General features: G+C 35.3%; 1 protein-coding gene across 1 annotated transcript; it reads left to right on the plus strand.

The window, feature by feature from the left end:
• Nucleotides 1-994: 994 nt before the first annotated feature.
• On the plus strand, nucleotides 995-13503 carry LOC135727175 (cytosolic phospholipase A2 delta-like). Its single transcript, XM_065244923.2, has 20 exons — nucleotides 995-1057; nucleotides 1864-1933; nucleotides 2105-2241; nucleotides 2572-2703; nucleotides 5255-5295; nucleotides 5498-5540; nucleotides 6207-6258; nucleotides 7265-7383; nucleotides 7527-7640; nucleotides 7747-7781; nucleotides 7908-8046; nucleotides 8132-8268; nucleotides 8406-8628; nucleotides 9419-9536; nucleotides 9787-9924; nucleotides 10075-10182; nucleotides 10348-10527; nucleotides 10635-10804; nucleotides 12267-12453; nucleotides 13128-13503. The coding sequence occupies exons 1-20, from the start codon at nucleotides 1049-1051 to the stop codon at nucleotides 13331-13333; spliced, it is 2358 nt and encodes a 785-aa protein (XP_065100995.2). The 5' UTR covers nucleotides 995-1048; the 3' UTR covers nucleotides 13334-13503.
• The last annotated feature ends 1105 nt before the right edge of the window (nucleotides 13504-14608 follow it).

Consider the following 14608-nt stretch of genomic DNA (forward strand, 5'->3'; position numbering starts at 1 on the left):
GGTGATGCACACAGGATCTCTCAATGCGCAGAACACATATTTTAAAAAAAGGAACCACACGACACTCCGAACACTTATTTTGAATTAGCGCCCCCTCGGATGAGCAGTCACAAGCCGCCACTGGCTAAAAGTGAAGAATATGTCACTGTGAAGTACGTGTTGCTGGATCAAAGACAACTTCTATTCAAAGCGAACAACAAATGAAAAAGCATATCATTTTGTTTAAAGGGATAGTTCGGCCAAAAACGATATTAAACCCATGATTTACTCAACCCCAAGCTGTCCGAGATGCATATGTCCATCATTTTTCAGACAAACACATTTTCGGATATTTTAGAAAATATTTTAGATCTTTCAGTTGATTAAATGTACTGTTACGGGGTCCACCCATAGTCCACGACCTTCAAGTTCAAAAAAAGTGCGTCCATCCTTCACAAATTAAATCCAAACGGCTCCAGAATGATAAACAAAGGTCTTCTGAGGGTAATTTGTGCGTTGTTGTTGTTGTAGAAATATCCATATTTAAAGTTTTATTAACGTAATTAACTACCTTCCGATAGCGCCGCCATCTTAGTCGCGTCCGCATTCAGAATGAGAGCTTACGCAGCCTACGGAGGCTACTCTGCTGCTGCTCTGTGCCCCCGCCCTCCGAATTTGTTATACGTCACTAAGAAAAGTGCGTACACTACGCTAATACTCTCTCCTGAATACAGAGGAGTCTAAGATGGCTCAAAATAAAGTGTAACCGTTGTAACAACTCATCTCTGGTGATGATAAATAATAAGTTGATATGACCTGTAAATCTGAGTTGATTAAACAAAAAAATTGACATATTCGAGAAAATAGAAACTTTCATAAACGTGGCATGTGGATAAGATAAAAATGAAGGCAAACCCAAAACATTATCAAAAATGTTATCAGGGCGCGTAACACTGTGAACAAACAAGTTCCACAGGTTTTCTGTATTATATTAGACTACTAGTAAGACAAAGTGTTCTTGTATATGTTGGCTTTGACACATTAGTGTAGTCCTACTGAGAAGGCAATCATGCAGAAGGTAGTAAACATTTGCTTACATATATTTATATTTAGACTATGATGAAACAACCTGCTTATTATGAAGTACTATATGTATACTTTATTATTTTATATATTTTTACATTTTAAATTTTACTCATTAATTTAACTTTATGTGACTTGCTGTTGTTTTATGTCTGTCCTGGAAGCTTCAAGTACCGAAGAAAATTCCTTGTACTTTTAAGTACAATCCTATCATAGATGTATTTTACTGGTGGAACATTTCACAATCACTTTTGACAGCTATTAAATTCTCAGCCCATACAAAACCGACATAACTGATAATTTATTAATATGTTTGTGTGATTTTATGATGAATTTGGCAATGCAACACTACGGACCGACATTTATTATCTTCAGATTACTAATTCACACAATTTTTATAGTATAAAAAAACAGAAATTGCTATTTAATATGTTTATGAAATCAATTTCTTTAGATACAGTATATTAAGTTTTGGCAAGTATATATACCTACGCATATGATGCATGCTCTTGTAGTTAAGTAGGTTAATAATAAAATAAAAAAGCAATGACCCATGCACATTCATCTGAACTAGTACGTGCTAAAGCACTGTGAAGAAAGAAAGAAGTTAATAAAACAAATGACTTAACATGGCTTTCTGTAGAGCAACTAATCTAAGTCTCTTGTCATTTAAATGATGATGAAAAGACAAACCACCACATTAAACTGGTTTAGTAACATCTCTGTTGTTTTACCTGTGATTGCAACAGAATTTTGTGTGTCTCAGATATAAAGACTGATGCAATTTTGTCATGTTTACAGGAGTTCATGCCATATTGGAACCTCACTGTCACAGTGTTGAGAGCAAAATTCAATCAGTCACATGACCTATGTGAGCCAATCAACTTCCTTTCTTAGATACCAAAAATGTGTGATCAAATATCAAATTTTGTAGAGGCACTAAGCAGTAATTAATTTAAATAATGTGTACTGTATAAACTGGACTTGATTGTTATATACAACATATAGCATATTAAAAAAACTTTTTTATCTTTCTCTTCAGTGACGGATTCTGACTGCTATGTTGTCTTAAAATTACCCACGGCCTGCACCTGCTCTCATCGCACCAAGACCATCACAAACAGCAATGCACCAGAATGGAACGAAACCTTCCGATTCAGATTACACAGTGGTGTCAAGGTAAATAATTCAGTTTGGCTCATCCAACAACAGTTACCCATTATATATAAATGTAACGAATTATTAATTATTAATAGATTTTATTTTAGTTGCATTGTTGTATGAGAAATATTGACATATAAAGCCATTATTAATGCCAGTTAAGTAATGATGAAACAGTGTACAAACATGCAGGTTGTTATTTTGGCCTTTAACCATCACCATACCTTCCCAGAGATACTTATTGTATTTTTGCTTTGATCATGAGACTGCGAAATATTTCAAACCTGATCCTTTTGTAGCTCATCCATTGACCTTACTCTGTTACCATGGATGTTCTTGTTTTCTCAGAACATTCTGGAACTCTACATCTATGATGCTGACACCATTACAAAAGATGACTGCTGTTCTACCGTCCTGTTCGATATTAGTAACCTCACACTTGGACAAAAGATGACAAAATGCTTCATTTCAGATGATCAGGTCAGTTCTGTAAATTCTGACATGCGTGCACCAGGGGCGTTGTCAGGCCATTTTTAGGGGGGCTTTAGTTTGGGATTTCTTTTTCTCTTTTTCTCTTTGTACTGATTTACAGGCATAGGCCTATACCTGTTGAAGTCTCTGTCATTAAAGTTAACTAAATAAGAAAACAAGAAGAGAAAATCTGTCTAACTATTACAAAGATAAATCCAAATTTATCTTTAATATGGCTCAATTACTTTTTTGCCAAAACTGTTTAGTTTAAGGTGTATCGTGGAGTTAGGTTTTTCAAAAGTTACTGCAGTTAACATGAGATATTTTGTTTTATTAATCAGATGTGAGAAATTGAAAAGTTTAAAATTTAGCCATACATTGTTTACATGCCAGTAATCCATTGCACTAGCGACTAGCCTATAGGAAAATTTATCTAATGTGGGGTAATATGAAGTAATCAGCAGTCATGAGATTCATTTATGCTTTTGTGATGCTTTTTGCACATAGTTTTTGTCGGGATCCTGCCAGATTCTTGTTTGTTTTCAGATCTAGTCAACATGGCACGGTTCTGACAGTACAATGTTCTATGTGGGAGATCCATGGTTTTAGTATTGGTTTATTCTGACCACGCGTTTCCCGGGTATCGTCACTTTTTCCCTGATCCCTTACTTGTGATTCTTTTCAGGTGTATGTAATTATTTTGTCCCTATTTAAGAGTCCTTGGGCCCTATCTTGCACCCAGCGCAATTGACTTTGTCAGTGACGCATGTATCATTCGTATTTTGCACCGGCGCACAGCGGGTTTTTCCCTCCACAGACGCACGTCGGCAAACTAGGGAATGAACTTGCGCTCCCTGGGCGGTTCAGCGCAAAAAAAGAGGCGTGTTCCGGCGCAAACCATCCCTGATGCTATTTTGCAGTTTCAATAAAACAATTGCGCCACTGACCAGAAAAAAAAAGTTTAAAGTCAGTTGCGCGTTGTTCATTATGCTATTTTAAGGGCGCATGCTTGACCATAGCGTGCACAACGCGCATACACTTTGTTTATCTAATCTACACAGATGCAACAGTTATTTTTGCAAATCATAAATTGTTACACTTAAAAATATTAATACACGAGATAAGGGGAATCATAGTGGTGAGCATTGTGGTGATAGTTTTTATTTATTTTGTGTGGCTGCGTTAAAAAATTCTCATGCAAATAACGATTAAAATATTTTCATATTTTGTTGTGTGGCTGTATTACGTTTATTTTATGTAAATAATAATTAAAATGTCTTCATAAGAAACCTTAATGTATATGAACTTGATTTGTTAGTGTATTTTGGGGTTGGACCTTGCTTGCGTTTCTTGGGTCCGATTTCAAAGCCCCCAAACCCTTTCAGCGGTGAGGGTGGACGCAGATCTGTGTAGAGGCAGATCCACCTCCCGTTACACGGCGTGCCCGATTTATGCTGGCAAGCTTGGGATTCCCCGTCTTCTGACATAATTTTAGCGCTTGGCGCAACGATGGGGATGCCAGGTGATGAGACAATTGTGGCTATTTCCTCTCACGCCTGTTTAACCTACGCTGATTTGGGCGGGTTTCTCCTATCCCCATACAAAACAACTTCTCTGTCTTTGACTGCTCTTACAAGAACGTCGGTCTCCTCGGCTGTGAACCGCTCCTGGCGTGCGCCTGGTAAATCCGTCATAATAATAGCAACCCGCCATGGAACTTGCGCCCTTGCGTTTAAAGGAAATGTTGGATGGCGTTCTGATTGGTTTATTTGACGTTACGCCCAAACCACACCTATGAATAATGAACCTACTTCAGACCAACCCCTTATTGATTTGCGCCCGGCGCAAGAGTTATTTCTCACGCCGGGAAAATAGCAACAGCGCCCAAGATCCACCCAAAAACTCACTTGCGTGTTGGCTTCGCACTTGCGTTTCAGATCGTTAAAATAGGGCCCCTTGTGTGTGTTGTTTAGTACGGGTTTGTCTGTATTTCTACGGTGTTCTTGTCAGTTGTTGTTTCCAGTGTGTTCCTGTTCAAGTTAAGTGTAGTGTGTTTTAGTTTAAGTTTAGTTAATATGTTATGTTTAGTGTAGTTCTGTGTAGATTAGTGTTTGATCTGTTTGTTTGCCCCCTCGTGGGTTTTGTTTTCTGTTTTGTATTCAATAAATTATTATATTTTTTTGTATCCGTGTCTGCATTTGGGTTCTCTCTGTGTCCAATTCCTGACTGTTTTCTTTCATGGGACCCCGTAAAGTAAAGCCCCCCCCCCCCTAAAATGAAAATCCTAGAATCCTAGCACAGGCGTGCACAATAGCAATAAATATATTTGCATTGCTGCTATAAGTCTTTACATGATTGGGTTTTACAGATTTCTGGAAAACCACAATGAAAATATTTCTCTACAGGCCCAATAATCGCATTTATGATTGCATTTTATAGTTTTTTTTCATCTAAATTCTGTATTGGAAAAAGTTATTTTTGTTGTTTCCGACTTAAAATTTGAATTCTTTTAAATTAATCTGGTGTAATTAGCCTGATTGTTTTCATTGTTCCCTTTCAGAAAAATAATGAGTTGTGGGTGGAGTTTAATGTGACACCAAGGTAGGTAAAAATTGTTAAACGTTTGGTAAAACATTTGCAAAACAGTAATAGTGTCCAGTTATGCAGTACAAACTTGTTACTGTAATATGGAAATATGGTATTGAATATGGTATTGTACTGTAGGTTTTTACACTATTACACATCTAACAGTTTTATTTGTTACTAATACCATCTTTTCCTTTCCTTATGTACTGTATTAAAGCCCTGAGAGTCCTGTGCAGTACCTCTCTAATGGAGTGTTGATGGTAAGAACATTCATTACTGTTGTGCTACACTCACTATAAACTGGTTAAAATGTCTGAAATGTACTGTATATATTTTCAAAATTATGATATAAAAAAATATTTTCTTATTGAGTAAATTTAGATTATGTTCTTAAACATACATGCACTGGCATACATTTATAAACAGCTTTTCCACCACAGTTTTATTACTCTGTGACTTGCATTGCATTGTGTCCTCACGGCTCGATTATTGTAATTCCCTTGATATGGGAATAAGTCAATCAAACATAAATCGACTCCAAATGGTTAAAAAAAAACAGTAGATTTGATCATTTCTCCCTCGTATTATGTTCTTTGCATTGGTTCCCGGTCTAGAATCGAGTTTAAAATCATAATGTAGTTTTTTTAACGCTTTAAGTGAAATGACTCCTGAATACCTGAGTTATCTGAATTTAAATCCACGTTAAAAATGTAACTTTTTTTTCAAGGCTTATTATTGTCCTAGAGTATAAGGATCTTTTATCTATCATTTATTTTATTTTTCCTCCTTAGTGTATTTATGGTTTTATTTTATGTCTCTTAAGCAAGGTTTGTACAGTACAGTGGTCAACTAATGTTGATTTAATTGTGTTTTATAAATACATTTTGATTTGATTTTGATTAAAGTCACTTTATATTTCATTTCAGGCAGCTCCGTTGTGTGCACTCGAAGTGAAAGCAGATTCACTAAGGACTAATGGTAAACAAAGGGGAATCAGATCACTTTTCAGTTCAGACATTTAAAACTAATTTATGCACTATCTCTGACAGTACTCAAGAAATAAATAAATAAGAGAATCTTAAATACTAAAATAAACTTTACTAAAGCTAATACAACATTTTGATTAATTTTATGACCAGTAGAAATAGATACTGGAGCAGTTTCCCAGACAGGGTTTAAATTAATCCAGGACTAGACCTAGACTAGAGTGTTTTTTACACAAAACATACTGGAGTGCATCTTGAGATAAAACAATGGCACTGACAAACTGTATGTTAAAGGAGTAGTCCACTTTATAGATGGGGCCCATTGACTTACCATAGTATTTTTTTCCTACTATAAAAAGTCAATGGACCCCATCTTTAAAGTGGACTACTCCTTTAAAAGAAAACTACACTGTTTTTCAATATTTTACTATGTTCATACAGTACCTCAACTTAGATGAATTAATACATACCTATCTTTTTTCAATGCTTGCACTTTTAATCTTTGTACAGCGCGTTGTGAATGTGTTAGCATTTAGCCTAGCCCCATTCATTCCTATGGCTCCAAATAAAAGTTTTATTTTGTGCCACCATACTTACTCGTACTTAACTTACTTACTTAACAGTCTTTAAATAGGGAAAACATGGAAGTGTTTGGTGGCTTCTAAATTCATCCCTGTTTGGAGCCACAGGAATGAATGGGGCTAGGCTAAATGCTAATACATTCACAAGGTGCTGTACAAAGATTAAAAGTGCACCATTGGAAAAAAACATAGGTATGTATTAATTCATCTAAGTTGAGGTAAGAACATAATAAAATATAAAAAAATGGTGTAGTTTCCTTTTAAGATACTGTATGTCAGTGCAAGATATTAAATTAGGGCAGCTCAAACATGCATTTTTGTCTGGGATTAGGACAAGGCATGTCCTGGAAACCACCCCATATAGGTTTTCTATATGTATTTATATATTGCTTGTACATTTGTCTTTGTTTATTTCAGTAAACAACCTTCTATTAAAACTGAGAGGTGCATTTAAAGAAGACTGTATGCTGTCAGACTCTATGTCCTACTACATCAATCAAGACCTGGAAACTGAATTTAGTCTCATGCCATCACAGGTGTGTGCTCACTTACTGTAGACTGACATTTTTAATGCAGTTTACAATGAAGCTTGTAAGTTTATTGCTGCTGTAAAGGTGTGAAAATAAGTAGTGGATCACATCAATCTTAACAATTGTTTTATCATCTGTCCATTGTCCAGAATGTAACAGAAGTAGATGGTGGATCTGTCAACCATGTAAACCCGCTGTCCACTGTCGCAATAAAACCTGTACCAACTAAAAAAAAGATCAAACTCTCTTTGCCTGTTGGAGAGGTGAGTACTAAAAATGTTTTTCCTCATCCCTTTATAAAAATTGTATGTTAAGTACTATCACAGTAGTGTTTAATACTTAACATAACAACCTTTTACATCTTCACAGGGTTCAGTACACCTGCAAGTAAAGACAGAACACCGGTAAACCGATTGAATCATTTATTAATAATGAATTTATATAGATTTGTGAGGACCTAAATGTCTAAAACATGTGGTATTCCTTACACAAATATGTTAATATTGTGTTTATATGTGTGTGTTTTGAAGCTCTAGTGAAGACATGAATGTACGCCTGGATTTTGATATCCCAAACGAAGAAAAGAATTTTATGGTGATGAGGAGGAAAGTGGTGTCACAAGCGCTACAGAGAGCTCTGAAACTCACCTCACCACCAGAACCCAGCAAGGCAAGAAACAGTACAATAAATACAGTCAGAGATTTATCAACAAGAATATCATTTATTTATTTGTTTTGTTTTTATAACTTTTCAGGTCCCAGTGGTGGCTGTGTTGTGTTCTGGAGGTGGGTCTCGTGCAATGACGGCCACACATGGAAGCCTTCGAGGTCTACAGAAGCTTCAACTCCTTGATGCTGTCAGCTACATCACAGGAGTTTCTGGCTCCACCTGGTGAGCAAAAGCAAAACCACAGGCTCCTATTTAACCATCTATTTATGTCTTGGTATCCTCTACAGTACTTTATAAGATAAAATAGACAAACAATACAAACTCAATGCTTTCCTCTTATTTTTCTTCTCGTCTCATAGGGCGTTGGCCTCTCTTTATGGTGATGCTGACTGGTCAAGATGTGATATGAACGTGACTATAGAGTCTCTTAAAAAAGAGCTCTCTAAAAATGTCTTAAGTTTGTTTTCTCCCGAGCAGCTGCGGCACTACAAAGAAAAAATGGAAGAGAAAGCAAAACAAGGACATTCTGTCTCTCTCATTGACATGTGGGGGCTGGCTATAGAGTACCTCATACATGGGAAGGTAATGAATGTTAGTTTGGGATCTATTTCAGAATTATTGTGCAAAATTGATCTCTTTATGCAGTAAATCTCTCAGACAAGGGTTCCAGATGCCAAAAAATTTCAGTATTTATTGTTTAAAAATCACAAAGCCAATCAATGTCTAATTCCCTAATTTATACGCATCAAACCATGATCTCATTCAGGTGACTCCCACTCCCTTATTACTTTGCAGGCTCTCTCTCTGTCATTAATTATTATTTTTCCATTATACTTTAAAGGCAAGGTGCACGATTTTTGAAAAACACTTTGGGAAAGGGAGTCGGACGAGTACCAAAACACACTTGTAGCCAATCAGCAATAAGGGGCGTGTCTACTAACCGACATCGTTGCCTGGGTTGTGTATGTGTGGGGTGGGTCTATCAAAAGAAGGTCCAGATTCTATTGGGGTAGGGGCGTGTTTGTTTAGGTGATTTCAAATATTAACACTGCCTTTTCAGAGATCATGCACCCCGCCTTTAACTGTGGTGAGAGCACAACTGGACACAAAATCAGGTTATTAATAATAATTAGGTTATTCTGTGCACATGTCTTCTCAAAATTGTAATATATGAGTATCAGTAAATACATGAACATTCAATGAATATATGAAAGCGAACCATACATATATAAAAATATACCATAGAATCAGATATGTTGAATTTTAATGTGAAGATTACACAGATGCTCAATTTATTTTAAGCTACGTAAAAAAAGCATATCATTGTGTTCATCAGAAATGCTGTAGTAATCCATAAATTCTTTGAATTCAGAAAAAAATGGTTAATCTGTCTGACCAGCAAACGGCGCTGTTAAAGGGACAGAACCCTCTTCCAATCTATACAGCTATAAACATAAAGAATGGCAAGAAAGGAAATACAACAGAGGCTGGTAAATACTGATGTCTTGTTGCATAGTTTAACTAGTATTCCTGGTGGGCTAATAGAAAGGGAAAATTCCAGTAGAAAATATTTAAAAAAGGAAATGTTTAATCAAATTAGTTATTCATTTTTTTATAATAATAAAACTTGATAAAATTTGGGTAGAAAAGTTAAAAAGTAACATAAAAACATATGTTGACATAACCTGCTAGGTATTGTATAATATACATTCTGTGTTATTCTCTGCTGTCTATATTTAGAATGGTGTGAATTCACTCCATATGAAGTTGGATTTCTCAGGTATGGGGCGTTTATACCTGCACAAAACTTTGGCAGTGAATATTATCTGGGTCACCTGGTCAAGAAACTGCCTGAAATTGGGATGTCCTCACTATTGGGTAAATAAATGTAAACTGTATAGTGACAAGGCAGCAAATTAACTTACTAATATGTTTTTGAAGTCAAAATAATTTATGATTCCTTATGTTTAATGTACTTGATACATTTTACACAATTAATGATGCATTTTACAATGTTTGTGTTTGCAGGAATATGGAGCAGTGTTTTCTCTTTAAATCTGACTGATATTTGGTGTTTTGTCACTGGAGTTACTCCATTCTGGGCCAACAAGATAGGAGAAGGCGTCACACACACAGGTGAGAGAAAATGGATAAAACTACAATTGAAGTAGGGTTCACACATGTTTGCCACACCTGCCAATAGTGAGTTCCCTACGAAGATCCTGGGAATAATTTTATATGATATTGTATTTTGCCTAATTTATTTTATTTGAAAACTTCTCATATATCCTTTAACTGCAGACACAGATGGTAAAGCATCAACGCTGGACACGGTCCATGTCGGTCCCATCACTGAACTGGCAAAAAGACTAAGCGACTTTCTTACCAGTCGCCCCATTATCAGCCAAGCGTACAATTTTCTGAGAGGTTTCCACCTGCACAAAAACTACACTGAAAACAGTGACTTCATCGCATGGAAGGGTCAGAAAATGATTTATTTTGGTATAATTAGTATTGTGACCTAACAGTCAACTGTATTCAATTAAGAATAGCATTATTATAATGTAATCTCTCTAATGTGTCTGCAGAAAACCACCCAGATGCTTTCCCAAACTCTCTCACACCGGCAGACTCCGCACTTGGCCTTGTAGACTCTGGTTTTATGCTCAATCTAGCATTTCCTCCTGTACTACGCCCCAAGAGACGTGCAGATGTTATTTTGTCTCTGAACTACTCTTGGAATGTGGACCACTTCAAGGTGAGGAAGACCTTAAGGCCTGAAGGGTTACTGTATGTTTGTTATTTAACCTCCAAATATTATAAAAAATATGGGTTGTTTTTAACCCATAGTTGGATATATATATATATATATATATATATATATATACACTGTAAAAAAATTCAGTAGAAATTAAAATGTTATTGCAGCTGGGTTGCCGGAAATTTACCGTAGATTTACGTTTATGTTATTTACTAGCAAGAGTTTGTTCAAAGTTAAATAAATTTTAAATATTAACAACTCTTTATCTTTACAGAATAAAACTATACAATAACAGCCTCATGCTAAGCATTCTGGGAACCAGAAATCATCATCAACCTTTTTCTGTTTTTTGCTTCAGATTTTGTTTTTCCAGAATGTTTTGCTTGATGCTGTTTTTTTAGTTTTACTCTGTAAAGACAAAGACTTGTAAATGTTTAATGTTCATTTAACTTTGAACAAACTCTTGCCAGTAAATAACATAAATGTAAATCTACGGTAAAACCGTCAACCCAGCTGCAATTTCTACGGAATTTTTTTACAGTGTATATATATATATATATATATATATATATATATATATATATATATATATATATATATATATATATATATATATATATATATATATTAGGGATGCACCGATAGGATTTTTTTGGGCCGATACCGATTTAAACAGACAACTTATGGCCAATGCCGATACCGATATTAAACACTTGTATACAATACTATACAGTTGGTCTATTAGCTAGTTTATTTCTGCATCAAATTATTTTTACTGAACATGGATTGGATCGTATTAACATTTAACTGACCAACATAATAAGAGAGGCACAAATTAAGCTAAAACAAATATAATAAGACAGCATGACAACCTTAAAAGGTGTTTTTTGCTATTCAGCATTTATTTTATTAACAACATTAACTCATTTTTTTTTTACATATAATGGATTTCTTTATGCAGTTAATTAATAAACAATCGGTTTCGGCCTTTCTCATGCTATTGCCGATATGCAGATGGTTTCAAATTCATCAAAAATCGGCCGATAAAAATCGGCCGATAAATATCGGCGGCCGATACATCGGTGCATCACTAATAGATATAATGCAATAAATCCGTCAAATGCAAATGTGCAGGGGAGACAGAGAGAGAGAGAGATAGAAAGAGAGATAGTAAGATAGAGAGATAGAGCACGGGTCATACACAAGAGGCAGTTCAAGTTGCTTTATCTTAATTATTTCAAAGACAAAAAAATCTAGGAAATCAAAAACTGTTGATATAAGAGATTTAAAATCGCAATGATAAACAAATACACCCAAGAATTTAAAATAATTAAAATCAAATACATTTGATTTAATGAAAATTATTTTATAATGTGTTAAAACAGAAAAAAAATGAAGTAAAATGACTGGAATAATGTATGTTAATTATGTTTACATAATGTTTTAATGTGTCTAATAGGCCCTGAAGCAAACTTATGAGTACTGCATTGATCACAAGATTCCATTTCCAAGGATTGATTTAAAAAAGCTGGATTCGGAGCCGATTAAGGAAGTTCATGTGTTTGAGGATCAAGAAAATCCAGAGGCTCCTGTAGTGCTTTACTTTCCTTTGGTCAACATCACATTCAAACAGTTTAAAGCTCCTGGTAAGCACTGCTTTAGATACCTTGCGTAGAAACACGGGGGACATGTCTCCCACACTTTTTTAACTTGCCGCCACTATTCCCGGCCACACATGTTTTTTGATTGTTACTTAGGCTGCGTCCAAAAGCTTAGCCAGCTGACTTGTTGCCTTGCTGCCTCTTGAGGCAATTACTTCATTCAGATAGCCATCATAGGCAGCGTAACATAATTCTGCTTAAAATATAAACAGAGATCGCCTTTGTGATTACTAATCACATATTTGAAAACTACAATACTAATTTCTCGCTAGAAAGGCAAATTAAAGGGTTAACAAATTCACAATTCCTGCATGCTCATGCTTATAATTGTTGGACAAGATGATGAAGGTATCTTAGGAGACAGGAAGTAAACAAAACATTGGTTCGGACGTGCCTTGATGGCTTCCTGTCTTGGAATGCTTCCTCCGAAGGCATGTTAATATCATTATCTCATTGTTGACGGAGGTAGTGTTTAGCTCCTTATAGCCTATATCAACTGACCCCTGTCACCCCACTTTTGAGATGCCAACTACGCCCCCTGCCCTACTGTATTATACAAATATTGCTTACCGTTAAAATTGTGTTGAATGCCTTAAAATTTTAAGGAAATCTTATTCAACAATAACAAAAATGTTTCTGTTTGTGTACTTGCATTGTAGGAGTGAAGAGAGAGGGTAAGATCGAGATGAAGGAAGGTGATTTTGATATCGACTTTAGTAACTCTTGTCCATTTGCTACACATAACTTTACTTATGGACCTGAGGACTTTAAGAAGTTGTCCGACCTCACCACCTACAATATTGTAAACAACAAAGACATAATTCTAAACACCCTTAACAAAGCACTTAAGAAAAACATGAAGTGAACCCATAAGTTGCAAGCTGTTACCCACCTTTGTAGATTTGATTCCTAGATTTGCTTCCTAGATTTTAAAATATGTTGTGTTAAATATTGTATTTTACCTTTTCATTGTAGTTGATAGTGTGAATCAACTGAATGTATTTATTTGAATTTTGATTAAAAAAATCCTACATATCATGATGTGATGTGATAATATATATATATATATAGTCAGAAAACCTAACTGAGGACAATTTATCACCAAATAAAACCTGATTATTGAATTCAATTATATTTATATTTTTCAATATTTTACTATGTACTTACAGTACATCAACTAAGACAAAAGAATACATACCCATCTTTTTCAATGTGTACACATAATCTTTCGTGTCATGAATGTGTTATCATTAAGCCTAGCCCCATTCATTACAAACGGATGAATTCAGAACCCATCAAACACTTCCATGTTTTCCCTATTTAAAGACTGTTACATGAGTAGTTACACAAGTATGGTCGCAATTTTCTTTTAAGCGGATAAAAAATGAGAACTATATTGTATGAAGGAAGATCACTTAGTTTGCAGCACTTCGACCTGGGGTGCAGTAATATTATTGCGAGAGGAATGAGGGTTACTGCGTGGTGAGGTCAAAGTGCTGCAAACTAAGTGCTCTTCCACCGTACAATATAGTTCTCATTTTTTATCTGCTTAAAAAAATCACCAAGTTTTATTTTGTGCAACCATACTTACTCGTGTAACTACTCATGTAACAGTCTTTAAATAGGAAAAACATGGAAGTGTTTTGTGGCTTCTAAATTCATCCCTGTTTGGATCCTAAGGAATGAATGGGGCTAGGCTAAATGCTAACACATTCACAACGCGCTGTACAAAGATTAAGTGCACGCATTGAAAAAAAGAAAGGTATGTATTAATTTGTCTAAGTTGAGGCAAGTACATAGTAAAATATAAAAAAACTGTGGTGTTTTCCTTTAAGAAGCTTTGTGTGGCTTATTAAGCTGCCTTAATTATTTTTTAATTCTGCCATTTACTGTATTGTTTCCCATCTGGGTGTATGAATGATGCACTTCTTTCATAACTGTGTGAACTTTAAATACCGACCACACCAATGAAAACATGCTGTACAAATTAGTATCAACACCCTTTTTGAAACTTTCATCATAGCAACGTACTGTTACTGTTTATATGTCAGGCCTTATCTAACAGAAAGATGTCTCTGCTTCATGTCATGTCTTACAATGATATTCAGACGTAACTACATTCAAAACAGCACCACAGCCT

This window comes from Paramisgurnus dabryanus, chromosome 17 (genome assembly GCF_030506205.2).
Source record: "Paramisgurnus dabryanus chromosome 17, PD_genome_1.1, whole genome shotgun sequence".
Taxonomy (NCBI): Eukaryota; Metazoa; Chordata; class Actinopteri; order Cypriniformes; family Cobitidae; genus Paramisgurnus; species Paramisgurnus dabryanus.

What these genes read in the sequence shown, in the direction of transcription:
- LOC135727175 (XM_065244923.2), top strand. An exon ending in AGGAAATACAACAGAGGCTG is followed by an intron (nt 9,537 to 9,786) that starts GTAAATACTGAT and finishes GTCTATATTTAG; the next exon opens with AATGGTGTGAATTCACTCCA. An exon ending in TGACTTCATCGCATGGAAGG is followed by an intron (nt 10,528 to 10,634) that starts GTCAGAAAATGA and finishes ATGTGTCTGCAG; the next exon opens with AAAACCACCCAGATGCTTTC.